We start from the raw sequence: 19,825 nt of genomic DNA on the forward strand, positions 1-19,825 counted from the left end.
GTTGTAGTAAATTATTCTTTTGGCTTCAGTATTTGGTATAACAACAGATTATTTGATCCCAGACGCTGAACACCTAAGTCAGGAGTTGAACTGCTTCCAGCGTAAAACGTCTCAGCAGTGTACGCAGACGCCAGTTAAACGGTTATTTACAAAAAAAAAAAGCACAAAAAAAAAGCTGATGATTATTTAAGCGTGAAATGGAGTTTGGAGGTAGTGCGTCATAAATGATGTGTAGTCAAGTTGACTGGCTCCACCTCCAACTTCCACAGTAAATAATCACCAGCATCGCCAAGACGGTTATCACACTTAAAACCTTTCAACAGGACCTTCCTTCAACTACCCCTGTAAGGTCTGAGTCCAACATGGTGGCGATACATGATCCCTGTTGGACACAGTTTCCTCCTGAGGAACCAGTGTCTCCTTACATCTGGTTGGGGGGGCATTGGTGATCGGATAGGACGCTGACCCCCAGCACACCGTGTCCCTCAGAGCTGAGACTCTTAGGTGTGAAGTGTGCTTCGGACTCCACGCTGTCTCTGCAATGCGTTTATACTCTTTCATGTTTAAAACAACTTAAATTAGCTTTTTTTTTTTTTTTTACGCTCACTTTATTTAACACGGTATCTCTCCTCTTGCTCTTCACATTTTTACTTCACCTTTCTTTCATGTGCACAAACTTCTCATCCATCCATCTCTGCTGACCCGACCGGCCGTGATGTCCAAAGCATTTCTGGGTCGCGAAGGGCCTGAACGCCCGAAACGGGATGAAAACTTTTAGTTTACTCGCTGAGAAAGGCGGCGTCAACAGTAGTAACATGGGAACAAAAGTAGCTAAAGCTAAAAAAGGAGAAAAAATGTTCTTGGGAAAATGATGGGACTGAGAAAGTAGTTTGAAAACATTGTAAAAGTCTATGTTATGATACAATAATTAATTAGGGTAATTTAACCCTATCTCCAAAGAAAATACAAGTTAAAACAAAAACAATAGAAAGGCTGCCACTTTCTCTGGGCCTCAACTCGTTTCAATAAATCATCATGCAGTTGGACCAAATCATTTAATTGCTTTTATAAATCATAGATGCGGCACTATGCCTTAATACGCACACCAAATACCAACAATGTACGTCATGACAACACGACTTGCCGTGCAGATTGTCTATATATGTATAAAAACAGCAAGACTCGACATAAATAACCCCACAGACAGTTGGAAGTGGATTCATTTGTCTACATTATTACGAATATATGTATTTTTTAGAGTGTATTGTCCTTTTTTTTCTTTGCCATTCTCATTTTTGGACGTGTGAAGCACTTCAGAACAGAGTAACTTTGTCGTATAAAAACAGAGAGGCATATGAAAAAGAATATTGCAGCAGTTTAACTTTAGATGTACTTTCTTACATGTTTCATAGAGAGGTTTCATAGAAATTGTTTAAAAATTTTACAGGGAGGTTTGGTAAAACGGTTATAAGCAGCTAATATCTTCCTCCCAGTATATAGCTCTCTTGGTGACCACGATAAGCAGAAATCCATATTGTTCACAGAGGCCGAAGCTGCCAGCCCAGAGAGGAACCAAAACCAAAGTGGATGTCTACTGTCTTAAAATACCTCAAATCGGAAAACATTTATGTGAACCTAACACTATGAATCTATTGTGAGATTGGGAGTATTTAAAGAAAAGTTGATAATTACTTGGACAGTAAATATAAGTTGGAGGCAAAACAATAGTCTTCCTGTTTAAAACAACTGAAAAGGAAAACTTAGATAGAAACATGTATATGGAGAGCCATTTCAGCCAAAATTAAATAGATAAATGAGTGGGTAAATATAAGTAAATAAATGAGTAAAATAAATGAGTTTTACCCATTTATTTAATATTGGCTGAAATGGCTCTCTATACATGTAAGGCTTTTTAAGTCAGCGTAAACTGTCTAATAATATGTATAACATTTAAAAAAAAAAAGTGAAACAATATATCAATTTAATTGAAACTCATGTTATTTATTTTTTGAAGGGCTTATTTCTCTATCATGTAGATACTCAAACATGTCTTGTTCTGAATACTTGTTTCATACAGGAAGATTGTTAGTGGGGCACACCCTCCAACATCCATTAACGTGAACATTAATGGACGTGTTTACGGACACGCAGTTTGTCTCTGTGTAACAAACTGACCAATCCAAATGTGACAATGGTTTAAAGATTCTGAAAATAGTATTGACATAAACTACATCACATGGATTGGAGCAGAGATAAGAGAGTAAACATCCGGCCTGGTCCAGGCCCCTCTCAAGCTAGCAGCTAGCTTTAGCCTCCGGGACTGGGTGAACTGGAGTTATACTGTATGAACACGACAAGAGACAAGAGATCTACTGCAGGTAAGATATTAACTTTTTAAACATTGACCCATACTCTGATAAATTTATATAATTTTGTCAATATCCTCAGTTGTACTTGCTAGAGCAGTCTGACACAGAGTAACATCTTTGCCATGACACAGGTTGAGTTTTTTTGTTTGTTTGTTTGTTTCTGCTACTGTTGAGTGAATCTGAAATTAACCACTGTCATCAAGTAAGGTGTTGGTCTTTGAAACCTTTTATTATTCAGCATAGTGCTGCTATTTTCCAGCGCAAGGCTCTTGTTTATTTCCTAGAATACACGTGTAGCCCAAGTACTGCCAACCCTGCTACTGTCTCTGCTTTGTAGTATCATAATGAGAATAAGCATATTTATATTTTTATCGCAGCCTTTCTGTAACCTGAACTGTGAAATGCAGCAGACTTATTCATCAGTGTCAAAGTGTCTGGCCAGGCTCTCTAATGCTGGTTGGCACATTGTCCACTCTCCTCTCCCGTTAAATTGACTCACTTTTATGTGACTCATATAACCATCACTATGCCCGGAATCTGAGGTCATCCAGCCTGAGGATCAAAACATCCTCTGCTGCCAGCGCGGGTGTGTTTGTGTAGGCAGACGGGGGGAAAAAAAGACCGTCTCGTTTATGTGTTGTAGTAAAATCTGTCTAAACTACACAGGTGCTGACCCGAGGCGAGCTCATTCAATAACAAATGCTTTCGCTCACAGTAAAAGGTAAGCACTGTTATTTCTAACCGTTTTATGGAAAGAATAATCATTTTGAGAACCCTTATTGGTTCTCAAAATGAGGCACCTCAAATGACCGATATCGCATTATATCTCACACGTTGTTTTTATTTAATAGAAAAAAATTAAAAGGAAGCAAAAATCTATAAAAAAAAGGGGAAAGGAAAAAGTAGTTAAGTAGGTAAGTACCCACTGTTTCCAAAGGAATTTGGAGGGCAGGGAGCAGTCATGTGTAGCTCGTAAAAATGCACTGAGTAAGTAAAGATATGCTGGTGGTCATTGGCTCGGGGAGTTTAAGAGCATTCACGTGCGCCAACTCAAAGCAGACGAGAAAAATTACGTCCATGATTGATGCTATCAATCAGTTTGGAAACTATATGATTGTCAACAAACAAACAAAAAAAGGACAATCTTTCCAAGAGTTGACAGGAAGATATGCAAATGAGATGATTAGAAAGGATTTCAGCAAGGAGATCCTGAGCTCAGTTCCTGGCCTGTGGGTTTTAGAGGCTCTCTTTGTGCATGTCTGTGTTCTCCTGAGGGACAATGAAGTAATTATGCCACCTTCAGTTGTTATAAAAAATGCTGCGTGTATCCAACAGGACTTAAAAGAAATTTGATTTTGCAATTTAATGCCTTAATATTGGGCCTCTGTCTATTTAAGAAGTTCCTGCTCTTTCCAGAACTCTGCGTTCAGCAAGTCATCTCAGCAGCGTTCGTCTATCAAGGCTTTACAAACATTCATGGGAGAAGTAGCTTCTACAATGAGCTCAGCAGACGCGCAGCTCCACCAGGTGTTGGCTAATTGCTGCTGGCTAGTCTGGAGGAGCAGAGTGTGGGGAGTCGAAATCCCTGAAAACTCATTTCAGCTCTCATCTAACGTACTGAACTTTAGGAACTGGTAAGGATCAAAAAGTCTTTAATATGCGCCAGTCCATAAAACCTTAGACCTGAAAGAAGGTCTGCTTACTTTGAGTTTCTTTGACCTATGACCTTTCTGGAGTGTTGGCTGATTTATAGGTGCTGGTGCAACTGGGGGGGGAGGGGTTCTGAACAGCTTTACCTATGCCTGCTTTAATCAACATCCAAACAATGCGTAGCAGATTAAATTACCGCTTTGACTTCAGAGCGGAAACAAAGCCATCGTCCCTGTTGTGTGCATCAGCACCAGATGTGACCCCTAATGTCCAGCCGGCGTGTATCAACAAAGCAAATTGTCCCTCGGGGCCAGTTTAATGTCTGTTCCTGCAGTGGAGTTGGGCAGTTCTGGCTCGGTGCAGGGCAGAGCGGCCCATGTGTGTGTGTTCGTGCCTGTGGTACTAGGAGGAAGAAAGGCTGAGGGTCTGTCAGAGCAATAACGGTTCATGGGCTCCAGACCCTGCAACTTTAGTGCCATCTGGGGACTCCGCAATGCCAGAAAAGTCACGAGCCAGCAACAGTCGGATAAATGAGGAGATAAAAGTCCTGGAATTTTGCAAACCCTGCAAGCTATTGGACACTTAACCTGTGGGATGGCATGACGATTGTTTCTTTTTTAGACTTCATCCACTTTTTCCTACTGCTGATTCTAGTTCAAACCAGAACAAACCAGACGTATTGCCCTTTAATATCACTTTATTCCAGAGCAAAAGGAATCACAGTCTTCCAATGCAATGCCACAGAGTACTGTACAGTATCGTTACAGAATCCATATTTACAAGCTAAAATAAATTACACAAAAATAATCAAATTACCATGTAGACTTTAACCAATCACAACTACACCTATGGTTTCCATCCACATTATGCAAGACCTTCCATCTCAGTCATAACAGTACGGAGATAAACCGTCCCCCTCAGTAGCAAATACCAGCACTCATTCAGAACTTCATAAAACAAAAATAATAGTGACAACCTAAGAGGGAAAGTAAGCAAAAAGCAGCTTTAAACCGAACAGAACCGTTTGCAGAGTTGGGAGTAAATTGAAAACCTGAAGCTGTGATCAAAAGAGCCCAGAGATCAGCACAGTCCTGCAGGAAGTCAGAGGTTTAGAGCACAGAACGGTGAACAAACATTCAGAATGTGGCTGTTTTGGTTTACCATTGTTCTTTTCTTCACATTAATACGAAAAAAGAAAAAGAAAAAAACTCAGATGAGACTCAGATGTCTTCTCGCTTCGTGCGGGAGAGAATTTTAAAAATGTGCTTTGTACTACTTAGGTGTCCCCTTTCAAACCGTCTCTCCTGTTGGTGTTTGAGATGCACATGTGGGAAGACATCAGAGGTTCATCTGCTCGGAGTTTACAGCCTCGTCATGCGAGGCTGCTGCAGCAGATTCACAGGAGATAAACTAATGCAGACTGTCGGATTCCCCCGGTCCTGGAGAATTTATCTGAGATGCAACACAAAGGACAAAGGCCCAAAACCCCAAAGCCCCCACTGCCTTGCGATACGTCTCGTGGCACGAAGCGCTCCCATTACACGGACAACAGGGCCAAAACAAAAGTCAATGTTTTTGCTTTCCCTCAACTTCATCGAGCAGAACTGATCTCGGATCAGGATATGACTAAGATCTGAACTGAGGGTGAAGAGGAGAACTCTGAAGACGGTTTGGGCAGCGTCCCGGTGAGTGCCAGATGAGAAGATGCAGGTCGGCCGGGGGGGCATCGAGGAGGAAAGGTCCACCTCATCCTCATCGGTCACTTACGATATCGCAGGATTACTGGAACTGGAAAACAGAAGAGGGGCGTAACATTAAAGGTGACAACTGCATGTCTGTAGGTTTCAACTCTGCTGAACATTCAAATGTGTGAGCGACATTCAAATACTCACTGATGATGATCAGCAGAAGAGCGACAACTACCAGTGCAATGATCATCTTCATCTGTTAGGGAAATGAAACATTTGTCTCAAAACAAAACATGGACAAAAGCCAACACAGAAGTCTTCAGATTATTAAGGCCGACACAGATCGTTATATAATAACTGGAAAGTGATGCATGGTTTGTTCATTTTATTTCACAAACAAGCATTTTGGACTCTTGATTCAATACTTTTAGAGACTCAAAATGTTTCCCTTTCTTTGCAAAACAGCTGAGTGAAATTGGATCGAGAGCATCTGTAAACATCAGGTTATAACACTTGACACAGATTCTCAACTGAATCCTCACACCATGACACTGCCGCCACCATGGTGAGTTCACTGTTGGTTTTTCATCACACATATAGTTCTAACAAGAGGTGCAACCCAATTTCCTCCTTCATTTCTGGCTTTATTTAACACACACACACACCCAAAAAAATCTTTATTTTATTTTTTTTATGTTTGTGTATGCAGATAGTCTGAAAACAGACAGATAGCCCACCTTCATGTCTCTCCACCACATCCTCCTGTGCAGCTGTTTGGCTCGGCTGCTGAACGCAGACGCGTGGTCCGACAAGCTCTCTGCACCACGATGCGACCGCAGCGCAGAGCCAGGGAGCACACAAAGACAGACAACAGAACAAAAAACGACAAGTCAGTCACCGAAAAGACAAACAGGTTTCACTTAAGGTGTTAGATACACCGGCTTTACTGCTCTGGGTAGATGCGACATCTTTTAAAGACAGCTCTGTTGGCACGGTCTCTTACATTTCCAAAATAGCAACATTTCCTCCAGCTTCCTCGTCGTAACGTCTCCCCGCCGCCAGCTTGCCCCCGCGCTGCGGTCTGTTTCTGCGATATCGTTGTTAACGTGGTGTCTCTGAATGTTAACAGGAGGGTTACGGCTCCCTAGCGTCCGGCGCTGCTCACCCTCTTTCTCTCTCTTTTTTTTGCGTCTGCTGTTTCCATCTCCGTGTGCCTGTTTACGACCCGTCGCTACTACAAAGCGACGCGCCCACACAGGGACTTCTGGGAAGACGTTCGTTAATGCCGAGGAATTTAACGACGGGTCACCTGTCCCCGCGCGCGCGCGCGGCGAGGTGTCAGCCGGAGCGCGCTGCGTCGTTCACATACATACAGCTCTTAAGGATGAGACGCGCGGTCGAGACGGGCCATAAGTCACAAACGCTTCGCATAAACAAGCAGAGAAGAATGTCCTCCAGATGTGCATCGTTGTTTTGGCAGGCAGGTCAACATGACGGAGCGGAGCGCCTGTGTAGCGTCTGTGTGTGTGTGTGTGTGTGTGTGTGGGTTGACGATGCACGAGACAGGAAACAAACACGTGGATTTCAGCATCGTGTCTTCATCAGCGAAGTGAAACAACCGTGGTCGCTTTGATTGGGGCCTGGCTAGAGCGTAAATGTTATGTAATGGAGGGAAGTCAACACAACAGAGAGCAAGAGTTGTTAAGAGTTTTCAGATGGACAGCTGGGAAATCACTCAGAACCTGAACACAAAGTGAACAGCGCGTATTTACACAGAGACATCTACTCACTACAAGGGAAAGTGTCTTTAATAACCATGAAAATCATGCTGTTTAATCTAGCTGTAATGCAGGGGTGCTCAAGTCCGGTCCTCGAGAGCTACCATCCTGCAACTTTTAGAAATATTCTTACTCCAACAGACCGGGATCAGCTCTAAACAGGCCTGGTAATGAGCCTTTCATTTGATCCAGGTGTGTTGGAGCAGGGAAGCATCTGAAAGTTGCAGGACGGTAGCTCTTGAGGACTGGACTTGAGCACCCCTGCTGTAATGTATCATTTTCTATTCGAGACTATGTGAAAACACTCATAGGGGATCCTTCACGATCTGATGAAGTGGCACTTCCTTGGAACAAAGGAACAACTATTTGAAAGAGTTCTGATGCTCTTGATCATCTCATACCCCTTCACTGTTTATCTTGCTTTTACATGGCAACTTGTGATGCTGACTTTTCCCTAGCAACCCTGACCTGCGGTGTGCCTCAGGGGTTAGTAGTTGGACCTGTACTTTCCTTTTCTCTCTGTACATCTTGTGTTTCTTACCACTGCTATGCTGATGACACACAGGTTTACCCTTCCGTAAAGCCAGATGATCTTCCAACTCTCAAGAGCTCCACACTCATGCTTAGCAAATATTAGCAAATTTGGAACAGAACAAAAAGGAAAAAGGCCCCACAGTGCACTTTGTTTTTCCAGGTACCACTAAACTATCATTAAGGTCATAAATAATGTTTTCTGTAATTGTTGGACCGGATTCTAGTGCAGACACCTCACAAATGCATCACACTTTACAAATATTGACAAATTATTTTTGTCAATATTTACAGATCTAGTTTTTCTTTTTTTTTTTTTTGGAGGTTTGGTCAGAGGTTCTTAATATGATGAAGATGTAAGAGTTTCCAGGCCTCACCCCAAAAGCGTCCATGTTTTGATCTCCGAACCATTTATGACTTTTTTGCCTCGTTACATGCTGTTCCCTTACGCATAAAAACAAACTTCCTCCGTCGTCAGACTTTTACTGGATGTGTGAGCGAGCCGGCTCCCCTTGAGTGGGAGGCGCTCCCACTCTCATTAAATCCATCTCGACACCGAATAGTGTCGTAATCATTCACCTCTTCGTCTGCAGACAGCTCTCCTTAATAATTGTCCACATTTCCTGAGCAGATGCTCCTCTTCCCCCAGAAAATTTATTTTGCCCCCAACCAATCAAATCCTGGTTCTTTCTACAGAATGTGTCTTTCTTGGACAAAAATGGGTTCTTTATGCCCGGACATCGTTTGAAAGTGTCAATCCTGAGCAAGCGCCGCAGTGGTGGCAACCAGATAATGCAGCTAAATGCTCTTGAGGGCAAAAAGAGCAAAGAGTAGATTTGTAGTAATCATAGTTGAGAAAAGAAAGATTTCAAGGATCACTTCCTTTGTTAAAGCATCCAACCTGCTCTTCTGCAGTCACTAGAGAATTCGCTCATAGATAAATAGCTTTAAGAGTCATTAGATCTAAACCTTAACGTTAAATGATTGGTAATAATGTTTAGGTTTAGATCTGGACAGCGTACTGTCTAATTTTAGCTGTTTGTAATGCTGCAGCACCTATTTAACTCTCTTAACTCTCCATCTCTGAGGCATTATTTTGTTCATTCTGCACTGAGACGTCCAGGTTGTCCTTAGGACGAAACAGGACTCGACCCAGCATGACGAATCCTAAATCAGGTGGATAATGCTCTAAAATCCGCCATCTTTTTCAGTAGTTGTAACTTCAAACCTTTCACTGCCTGGTAATTTGAGGATTATTTTTTTTTCCTTTTTCCAATGAATAACTAATTATATTAATAGTGTTCTTCTCTTAAATTGGAAGCACATTGCAGAGTCTGTCCCACTCAGGCGTTTCCTTGATGACGTTGTGCGCTCTTAGGGCCTGACAGCCCTAATTGCAAAGTAAATGTTAGTAAAAACAACACTGATACATGTTCTGTGGACTCGACTCAAGTGGATGAAAAGCACAAACGACATGCGCACGCGCAAAAACCAAAAAAAGAAAAAAAGGTACGGCAGAAGGTGCGACTCACCGGACTTGTCCTGCAGGTCATCGAGGCGTTCGCCCCTCTCTATCACCTTGGAGATGTTCTCCTGCATCACGTCGATCACCTCGTCAACCTGGGACTGCACGCTGAGGACACAAATTAAAGCAGGACACGTATGGAATGATAATTTTTTATTTTTTTTTTAAAGTATTTGTTGCAAAAATTTAGAGTTATTGCCTTTTCGAAAAAGAAGTGTTATCACTTCTGATTACACCTGATCTATTGCATTAACATTTTGAGGATTCAAATTAAAATTCAACTGAAATAATTTTCTTTTTATGTGATGTCATGCAAAAGCAGATACATAATAGACTCCAGTCAGGAAATGAAAGGGGGTGACATAAGAAAACAGGCGGCCGTCGCAAACACCCGAGGAATTTAACGGCCCGGGTTCAGACGGGCGGACTCATTGAACAGCCTGGACTTCTTACACAGGACATTCCTGCACTCAGTAATGACGGCGTCTAATTTCACGTGGGCACGACGGTGAAAGACTGCAAGGTATGGAGCGAGGGTGAAGAAACAGCTTCTCGTGCCAGACGGTCTCAACAATGACCTCCTCTGTTCTCCGGCTGTCTGCGAGGCGCTGGTAAATATTGAAGCAGAGCCAGCGCGATAAATTTTCTTGCACAATATCCTAACAACCGGCTACTTCTGGTAAACACGTCGGAGCCGCGGTTACGCAACGGCAGCTTCAAAAAGTGTGGAGCCGCTACACCGACCCTGGGGTTCTACAGGGTTCGTACACTTTTCCCACAGTAAAATCCAAGCATTTGAGTGTTTTCAAGGTGGCTTTTCAAACTTTTCTGGCACCACCAGCGTCTGAAAACACAAAGGAACTGAAGAAGAAAGAAAGATAGTTTCAATTCACTGTTGTATGGCTTCATTTATTACTGTCATTAATAATATATTGTGATAGTATTCCACATTCTACAGCAGAGACGAGATTTGTCTCTTTTACACACGTGACTGGTCCAAGAAAACTACAAAAAAAAATCTCAAAAAATATGTTCTTGCTACATTTTTTGACAAGTAGAAATAATTTTGGCAATTCTAACTGGCCTAAAACAAGAGATGTTTGGTGTGATTTAACTTTACACACTGAGAAAAAAAATGTGTGTGTCCTTTTATTATCCTTCAAATATCTTTTTTCAGTCATTAATAACAAGTATTATAAAGCACTTTCAAGGACTTTGTACAGAAACCAACCGGTTTCCAAATCTTGATAACACCTAATTGAAATTCAATCATTTTCAAGGATTTCAAAAACGCATACATGTCCTGTTTTTAGCTGCGACGAGGAATCCGTACTTACTGTTTCATTTTGTCATTTTGAGGTCCAAATCTGGGTCCGGTTGGACCTCTCCTGGAAAAATAAAAAATAAAAAAAATAAAATGTTAAGGAAGTAATGTTTGAGTTGGGTCACTCAGGAAACCTAAACTGCGTTCTAAGATCAAGAACTGAGGTACACAAGAATTTAGTTATTGTGGTTTTTCTCCAATTCGCACATGGTCAAATATATATAAATACACCCCTACTCATATTTGGTTAAAAGTCTAAACTAAAATGAGATAAACCACAAATTTTCACTGTGGTGCAGTGGGTCGGGGTGCATCCCAGAACCTCTTCTCTTCCTATTTACGCAGATTAAAACATTTCAGGTAGCCCTCCATTCTTTATTTTATCCAATTTTTTAATGCGCATGTGCTCAGGAGTTTCTGCAGGTTTCACCAACTCACATTTGCTGCTTTTTAAGACCCCTACTAATGGAATTTAAGACCTATATCTCCATAGAAATGTACCATATCAGCGGTAAAGCATCTCGCAGCATCTTCAAGTTTGCAATAGGCTTAACTTTTGGTAGTTTCCGTTTTGTTTGTCCCAGTTTGGATTGCACATGTGAAACTTGGACACATAGGTGTGTGTTCCAACTGGAAAAGTATTCCAAACTGGTTTTGGAACGGATGAAACAGGGCAACGGTTCGTATCTGAAAAAGGCCCTGATCTCAGCTCTATTGAACATTCAAAGGCTGTGCTGCACAGAAAAGCAAACAATTTAAATGAGTTCTACAATTTTGTGGCGAAAACTGAACAAATATCCAATTAGGGTTATGCCAGGAACTGGTTTATGGTTACAAAATGAAAAAAGAAAAACATATATTCCAACACAAACTCACAGAAAAAAGTCTTCCTCTTCATCAGAGTCTTCCTCCAGCAGATTCCTCTGTCGAAAAAAGAAAAATATTGCAGCTCAGATAAAGGCAAGATCAAGATGAGGAAACCTGGGAGTTGAGAACACTGATATAAAAGTAAAATGCATTTTTTTCCTCTCCAAAACGCTATTTCTATGTGTATTTTTCTTTTCTTATTGACATGGATAAATTCAATTTAGAGTTCAATAGATGAACACCCATTTATGTGGATTGTTTTGTTTCGGGACACTACCGCGCACCCGGCGTCTCGTCTTGTCTGGCGGATGACAGGGTGTGGTTCATCCGAGGCGCTCGGTGGTGACGCTGCTGATGCGGCAATAGAAACATTTCTGTATAATACGGCTGAAATAAGCGATTGATAGAAACCTTTTTCCTTTTGCTCCTCTGAAGGCAAAGCTGATAGTGGGATCAATCTTTCATGACTGAACGCCAGCTTTGCATGCCAAAGCTCAATCCCCTGAACGCCGTCTAACTCAGAGCAAAAACAATCAATGTGCTGGGAAGTCAAAGTTAATCTAAATCAATTCAAGTAAGAACAATACAACATTCATGAGATCTTAAAGTTGATTATTCTTCTAGAGCACAGTCTTGGCCCAAAACCTCTGAATGCTTTAATCTGGTGTTTTTGTGTAAAGAGAGACGAGGAAGGACCCGCATACCTCATCAGACACCCAATGCACGTTCTACACACGCTTCATTTTCTTTGCAGGTCATCTGCAAGAAATCTGAAAAGATGGCGGCCACGTGATCGTAAAGCTCTTCATGAGCGCGAGGGCTAACGCTCTCCTTCTGCGCGACCTCTCTCCCGGTACCGGAGATGCGAGGAGGACTGGTAGTAATTATCAGAAGCAGAAAACTAGAAGGAGAGGAGGATGTTATGCAAGCGTCCCACTCCTACACCTCCCCCCGCCCACACACAGTAAGCGTGGCTTTGATCCGAGCTAATAACAACACAAAAGAAGAAGGGGATGGGTGAGGAAGAGGAGGTGGGACAGGATGAGCAGCCTGATGAGGAGCAGATATTTGGCCGCGAGACTTTTCTGGAGACTCTGCCGCATCGCCAATATTTTTCTTGTTTGTTTGCTGCTTGATCTAATCGGCGATTTCTACTTATTCCGTCTCCCTCTTCCATCATCGTGAATGTTTGCATCTGTCACTCCTGTCACTACTCGAGCCCTCCTGACAAACCAGAACCCCAAAAAGGGGTTATTTTTTTCCACTGCGTCCGGACCTCACCCTCTCGCTGCGGACGGATCCCGTGACCTCGTCGTCGTTGAGGTGTCGCTTAAACTTGGGGGGCATGTTGTCTTCGGGCTGCTCCTCCCGTTCTGGCTCCCTCTGTGGGACAGGAGGAGAAGATCACCAGTTTGGACAGAAAAGAGGGAGAGAACGGTCTCAAGAGAAAACGAGTTAGCTGTCGATGCTGCCAATTGATCTAGCTAAAACATAAAGATTGACTTATGAAGTCAGTAATTCAGAGGGGCATCTCAAGAAATTAGATTGATATTAAATGCTTATATTTTGATACGTTTGTCAGCCGTATCGTCCAGCCTAACCTTTCAAGGAATGAGTCGCTATATTATGCATTACATAAGTATAATATATCAACTGAATTACTGAAATATGTTCAATTTTGCTGATATTCTCAGAATTTGTATAGCTTTAAAAATATTTTTAATTTTACATTTTCTCACAGACTTACAACTAAGATTTACTGGTTATTAAAAAAATAAGGAAATGTCATCACTGCTCTGGATGCCACTGGGCCAAAAAAATTCTATGAAGCGGATCTGGAAAACACGCTGTCCTTCCAAAAACACATCCTTGAATCTCAGTTTGGGTGCTATGTCTTCCAAAGAAGTTGGGGTGGGGGGGAAGAACACACAAACACATTTCAATAAAATCCCTCTGTGACACTGAGCTAAAAAACATGTGACCCGAGCACAACAAGCAATCATCCGAGGGGCGAGGAAGAACGCTCATTCACACACACCATACACACCACCCCATTTCTCACTGCGACAGTAAGACTTGTACCATTGATTCCGGTTAAGTCTGATACTTTCTTAACGTCCGTTTCTGGCGTTGCGTTTGGAAAAAAACAGCCTTTCCCCAGCCAAGAGAGCAGAGAGGAGGAGAAGCAGGGGACAGATCTGAAGAAAGTGAAGAAACACAGAAACAGGAGACTGCAGGCCGAGCTAAAGGGATGACTTACAAATGCACTAAATTCAACTAAGTTCTTTGAAAGCTGCTACCAATGAAAAACACTGCAGAATTCACATCAAAGCACAAAAATTGCTTAATTTATGCTTGTAAAGTAGTAATAATTATGAGGCGTTTTACAGATAATAGTCTTAATTAAACGGAAAGAGAGAACAGAGTTTCTACACATCTTTTGTTTGAAATGTTTTTTTTTTTAACCTTTATTTACCAATTCTGGACATTTCATTTGAAGTAATTTACTTTTAAAACACTTGTGCAACGGACATATTATTTTCTCTGTACGGTCCATAAAATACAAAATAACTTGATGGAGGGGTTGACTTTTGACTCAGCAGCGAAGTGAAGTTCTGTTTCACAACTCTAAACAAAATTATGTCACTTCGAAATCACTGAGGCTCAGATTTCTCAAATCGGGACAGATTTGAAACTTTGAAATATTTATTCTCTTTGTTAAAAAAAATAGCTCTTCCATTGCCTTTTCATTTTCAAATGAGTGAGTGTGTTATATATATATATATATATATATATATATGGAAACTGAGTTTTGTATCTAAAACGGATTAAGTGAGAACATTGGGAAACATCAATTTTCTAAATGTGCTGTCAGCCTGCTGCGCTTTCCCCTGAATTATTATTCAGCTTCATTAATGTAATTTCCCTTGGGAATTAATGAAGTATTTCTGACTCAAAGTTGAACTGAATATTATTTATGGAAACATTTGGACAAGGGGTTTCCATCTCCAGTCCTCAAAAGCCAACACGCTGCTTCAGCACGACTGAATAAATGGATGAATTGCCTGCGACGCACGCTGCCAAGTTCTGCACAGGCCTGACTTCACTGCTGAACCAGGAAAACATGAAAACATGCAGGACTCTGACTCTTGAGAACTGGAGTTGGACACTCTTGGTTTGGGTGCATGGGCAGTCTCTGTCACATATAATTGTGATGATGTTGATATCTAAAGTGCATTAAAGTTAAATGAATAAACTCATAAATGCCTCACATAGTGTACATGAACACAAAGCACTTGCAAGACGCATGGAAATCATCATTTTTTAAATAAATGTCATAATAGAAACACAGTCTCTTCTGTTTTGAATTCATTCTCGTATAATATTTTGAGTAATATTGATTAGCAATGCTCACATATGAGCATTAAGATCAATGTTAGTCATTTTTAACATACTGGTAGCTGTTCAACAAGTACACCTGGGCCGTTATTAATGGCCAGTGTTTATTTCCATCCTGTTGACATTTGTGTATATGTTTCTAGACGGGTGGACGTTTGGACATGTTACAGTGATAGTGGTGCAATAAAGGACTGTGGGATGTTTAACTGAAGTAAAGAAGTGATGTCAGCAGTGCAGTCATTTTTCATGGTGGCAAAAGAGTACAGAAACATATACAATATTAATAACATTGGTAAATATCAAATATCAGCCATGAGGTCGATATTGGCCTAAATGTTCATATAGGTGCATCACTAGTATTGACAAAGACATAAATAGTAATAGCTCAATTTGATTTATTCTTAGCTTTTATACAATAATGTATTTATTTCTTTAATAAATAACTGTTTACATTTAACTTTTTTAGGAGGCTGCGTGTAATAAATTTGACTATTATACTATATTACTATTTGACTATTATACTATATTACTATTGAATGTTGTGATGACAATATTGTTTACGAGAGTAAACAGTATTCTTCATCATTACTCTCTTCATTCAACTGGATGTTTCATAGATGTAAATCAGCATACAACAATTTTTTAAAATTTTTTTTAAAACGAGGTAAAAGTTTTTTCTGTTGTTGCTTCTTAATGTCAAATTCAAACAGCGTTTTCTTTAAAAGATTAAATGATCTGTTGCCTGAGTGACCCTATATCCAAACATAAATTGCTATTTCTCTTTTACGTACTTTCTATTTCGTTGCTGGTGTCTATCAACTATTATTTTCAAGGCACAATCTGCACAAATTTTAATTGTAAAGCTGTTATAGCTAGTTGTGTCGTCTTGTGAAGTTTGGGTGGCGGGATTTGATAGTACAGTAAGATGATTGTTTTTAACCTGCGCATATACTGATTGATTTATGTCACATCACACCCATTTCAACTTTAGCTTTTCATTCAGCTTTGTTTATATTACCCTGAAAAAAATCCAGTCTAGTCTCGTTTTCAACAACACACGTAACGTATTAGAGACTTTTAAAGCAGAAACTACCGTAAAAACTAGTCAACTACAAAACGCCACAGAGTAATTGCAATATAATAAACCCATGTAAAACAGGCCGCTTCTAGGCTAGGCTAGGCTAAGCTAACCTAAGCTAAAGTAGGCTAGGCTAGGCTAAGGATGCCAACGTCACCAGCTACCTGCTGTTTGTCCGGAGATCCGCAGAATAAACTCCTCCACACAGAGCTCCTGTTGCCAGTCCAGAGATTTCACACTTTTAGAGACCTTATAGATCGTTCGGATTCATTTTACAGGCTGTCCTGAACGACGAGAGACCGTAATCATTGTGGATGTTGGAGATGAGCCTCCGGTCTCTTTCCTCGGTCTGAATCAGCTGACCACACGCAGGAAGTCGCAAACAACTGGATGAGGAGAGATCGCCGCAGATTTTTCAGGGTAACAAGATTATTTCCGCCACTTCTTTCAGTATTATTTCATATGCTTTTATATGTTACGGTTCTACCAAATAATATCTTGATCATTTATTGGTTTTCTGTATGTTGTAGTGATTGAATGGAGTAAAATAAACAGAATCGATAGGGTCAACATCATTCTAATCATTCTCAGAAAATACTGATGGAGTCTAATAAATGAAAAAAGTTTTCATATATTACAAAATTTAGCTCATATATAATTGCAAAAGCATAAACCGATTTTTTTAGGTCATCTTCCTCTAAAGCTGCAGGTCTGCAGTCTGACATAATTTCTGATAAATATCTACTATGAGAAATATATTGCTATATTACCCCCATTTTCTTTTTACTTTTAGGTTTTAAAATGAAGAAAAACGCAAAACATTTGCAGAAAAAAATAAGACACATTTTATTTTATGGGACGTTGATATTTGTGGGAAACTGTGTAGAAAAAAAGACACATTAATACGGTTTCAAACCTAGGCCCAAATAATTACTTGTGGTTCTGGAGCTGCAAGTTTCAGAACCCTGCTAGAAGCTGAATAAATAATCCAGCTCTTGAGTCAAAGTATTTTAGTAGTCTGGTTGGTGATGTTTAGGTCACTGTCTTAAGCCTCAGGAAAAGTTAAAGGGTAACTCACTACATGAAATCTTAGAAAGCTTTCGATAAATTATAGGTTTTTTATATTGCTTTCCTTGCAGACGTATTAGTTTCTATCTGTCTACTGTGACTCAGTTTGTCAGATTTTTATCAGCACGTTTGGAGCGCCACGTCCTCCTCGCCTTTAGGGGGCAGCAGAACGCCTGTTGAACTCATAGGAACCAAAACACGAAGCAGAGCAAAGTTTGAACGGGAGTGCATGTGGGATATTTTGCACGACTACGCCGCATGTAAGTCAATGTGTATTTCGGTTTTTTAATGTGTTATAATTCTTTTACCATGTAGTGTTTTTGTGCTTGCAGTCAGTCCTTAATACTCTACATGTTAGCTGATGTTTATCTTCCTCGGCAACTGTTGTTATCCCTAAAAGTGAGATGCAGACCGCAGCAGGAGTGGGTTCTCCTCAGCTTCGCCCTCTATTTGGCGGAGCTCTGTCGGCGGTCGTCCCCTACAACGTCACCGACATTAGCGAGCTGAGGGAGATCCCGGACAACCAGGAGGTGTTCGCCCACCCCCACACAGACCAGAGCCTGATCGTGGAGCTGCTGGAGTACCAGGGCCAGGTGGCCGACCAGGACGCAGCCAGGTATCACCTTGAGGACATCGCGGGCAGCAACAAAACTCAGGAGCCAGGAGCCTTCGAAGTGAGTGACGTTGTGGCCCTACCCAAAGCCGAGGCGTCCCTGTTGGAGTGCAGCAGCGCCTGGATGCTGAAGGGGACACAGTGTGTGTCCAAGTTCGACGAAGAGGCCAGGAACACGGTGAGCATCCACTTGGGTCTGCTCCGCCTGCCGCAGTTCTCCACAGATATCCTGATTACCTTCAACGACCCGCAGAGCATCAGCCCCGACAGCAGCAGCGCCTCTGCAGCGCAGACGCACAGAGAGCTGTGGACCGTGGACGACTTCCGGCGCACTTTACTGTCTCTGACTTTGCACGACCCTGGTCTGTTTGGCTAGAACTTTCACTTCTTGCACCACCAGACTAGGACTATTTATTGTTTTTCTCTCACACACGTTATAGAACATACATGATTTTGAGAACTAGAGATCATAATTGAAATACATTCTTTTTTTTTTTTTTCCTGGCAGGCAAATTAAATTATAATCAAACTTCTTGTCATGTGGTCATGGCTTTTGTTATAAATGATGTTTCATGTAACTCTGACTGTGAATGACTTGCACGCAAACGACATGCTCGTACATCTGAATAAGCATGATAGAAGTTCATAATTAAAAATTAATAAGACGCTTAGAAAAAGCACAGAGTTTGTCCCACTGTAGCATGCCAGCTACAGTTGCAAAAGCATCAGTTTGTTGACATTTTGTAAACCACAAACATCAGATTGTTTCCTAGAATCTTATGCAACACACCACCTCACATTAGTGCATAATTGTTGAGTGGAAGGGAAATTATGTGTTCATTTTCATTTCTATTTTGGTCCCGGTAAACAGAACCCAGGACCACTAATTGACTTCAGAAGTAGCATATGTAAATTATCCTTAATAGAATAACTCCAGTTCTTCTGTGAGGTTTGCTAGAGAATAAGCAACATCGTGAAGATCAAGCAACTTTAGACTGTTAAGGGAGGAAGTTGTGGCAAAGTTTAAAGCCAAGTTCTTCATTACAAATTTTGGACATCTTATGAAAAGTTCTTTAAAATATCTAAAAACAAAAAGAGTACAAGAACACTGAAATCCTAAAAACCCATAGTTGTCCAAAAAAAAAAAAAACGCGATGGAAGGCATTTTGGTCAGATAAGATCAAAATAAAAAATGTTATCAACATACCAAACGATGTAACTGTAGAAAAACTAACACACTGGCCTTTTATTTTATCATTTATAATTCTGGTTTATTGTCACAATAAATTCCAATTCATGTTTAGAAGAAGAAAAAAAAACTGCCCATATTGTCGGGATTGTTAGGTTTACTGTTTTCTCCACCGTTTGTTCAATGGGATCAATAAAGTATTTTTGAATAAATATCAGCAAATTTGAAAATATGATTAAATGCAACTACTGAGTGCAGATTAGTGATACAAATCACAATTTTTTTATGTGGCTGGTGTCCTCGAGGTTTTCTTACAAATCGGTATGTTTTTCAAGAGCTTTGTGGGGCTATGATTGCTGTACCATACCTAAAGAACATGTCATAAATAGTTCTAATCATCACTTTTGTTATTATCACAATAGAACCTCAAACTATCATGATAAAACTTGAAGTCCATGTCAACCCCCCTACACTGCCCAGGTCACCATGCTAGCAACAATGTTTTTCTTCAGCAAAGACGAAGCTCTGAGTTGATGGAAAGGTGGAGCTAAAACATGAGCAATCCTGTAGGAAACTTGTTTAAGCCAGCAAAAGACCTGAGAATGAGGAGGAGGATCGATCTCCTGTCAAAAACAGAAATTGTTGGATTCTTATGTTAAACATTAATTAGAAAGAAAGACATAGACATTTATTTTAGCACAAACTGACAAGTTTTCTATAAAATATTATAGAAATACAGTTTCCAA

At 40.7% G+C, this 19,825-nt stretch overlaps 2 protein-coding genes and 1 long non-coding RNA gene across 6 annotated transcripts; 2 read left to right on the forward strand and 1 right to left on the reverse strand.

Annotated features, from left to right (window-relative positions):
* Positions 1 to 1,813: 1,813 nt before the first annotated feature.
* Positions 1,814 to 6,546, forward strand: LOC108166256 (uncharacterized). The gene is made up of 4 exons (XR_014087345.1): positions 1,814 to 2,378; positions 3,036 to 3,090; positions 6,173 to 6,272; positions 6,417 to 6,546. It is a non-coding gene; the product is annotated as an uncharacterized LOC108166256 (long non-coding RNA).
* On the reverse strand, positions 4,699 to 16,514 carry vamp4 (vesicle-associated membrane protein 4). Of its 3 annotated transcripts, none has more exons than XM_008407354.3 (9): positions 16,374 to 16,499; positions 13,815 to 13,930; positions 13,014 to 13,115; positions 11,742 to 11,788; positions 10,879 to 10,929; positions 9,549 to 9,649; positions 6,445 to 6,524; positions 5,912 to 5,963; positions 4,699 to 5,807 (listed from the first exon to the last, which is right to left on the reverse strand). In XM_008407354.3, exons 2-9 carry the CDS (start codon positions 13,815 to 13,817, stop codon positions 5,779 to 5,781), a joined length of 465 nt encoding a protein of 154 aa, XP_008405576.1. In that variant the 5' UTR covers positions 13,818 to 13,930; positions 16,374 to 16,499; the 3' UTR covers positions 4,699 to 5,778. The 3 variants fall into 3 exon arrangements, with proteins under 3 accessions (XP_008405576.1, XP_008405577.1, XP_008405578.1); XM_008407355.2 differs by having other exon boundaries at positions 13,815 to 13,883; positions 16,374 to 16,470; XM_008407356.3 differs by lacking the exon at positions 13,815 to 13,930 and having other exon boundaries at positions 16,374 to 16,514.
* rangrf (RAN guanine nucleotide release factor) lies at positions 16,508 to 18,424 on the forward strand. Of its 2 annotated transcripts, XM_008407357.3 has the most exons (3): positions 16,508 to 16,629; positions 17,383 to 17,537; positions 17,678 to 18,424. In XM_008407357.3, exon 3 carries the CDS (start codon positions 17,682 to 17,684, stop codon positions 18,264 to 18,266), a length of 585 nt encoding a protein of 194 aa, XP_008405579.1. In that variant the 5' UTR covers positions 16,508 to 16,629; positions 17,383 to 17,537; positions 17,678 to 17,681; the 3' UTR covers positions 18,267 to 18,424. The 2 variants fall into 2 exon arrangements, with proteins under 2 accessions (XP_008405579.1, XP_081462644.1); XM_081606518.1 differs by lacking the exon at positions 16,508 to 16,629 and having other exon boundaries at positions 16,803 to 17,537.
* The last annotated feature ends 1,401 nt before the right edge of the window (positions 18,425 to 19,825 follow it).

The sequence above is a fragment of the Poecilia reticulata genome, chromosome 4, assembly GCF_904066995.2.
Source record: "Poecilia reticulata chromosome 4, P_reticulata-male-v2, whole genome shotgun sequence".
Classification (NCBI taxonomy): Eukaryota; Metazoa; Chordata; class Actinopteri; order Cyprinodontiformes; family Poeciliidae; genus Poecilia; species Poecilia reticulata.

Coding starts and splice junctions, on each gene's coding strand:
- vamp4 (XM_008407354.3), bottom strand. Junction 11,789..13,013: donor GATCCGTCCGCAGCGAGAGG/GTGAGGTCCGGA, acceptor TTTTTTCGACAG/AGGAATCTGCTGGAGGAAGA. Junction 5,964..6,444: donor TGTGGTGGAGAGACATGAAG/GTGGGCTATCTG, acceptor TTTCCCTAACAG/ATGAAGATGATCATTGCACT.
- rangrf (XM_008407357.3), top strand. CDS start 17,682: ATGCAGACCGCAGCAGGAGTGGGTTCTCCTCAGCTTCGCCCTCTATTT.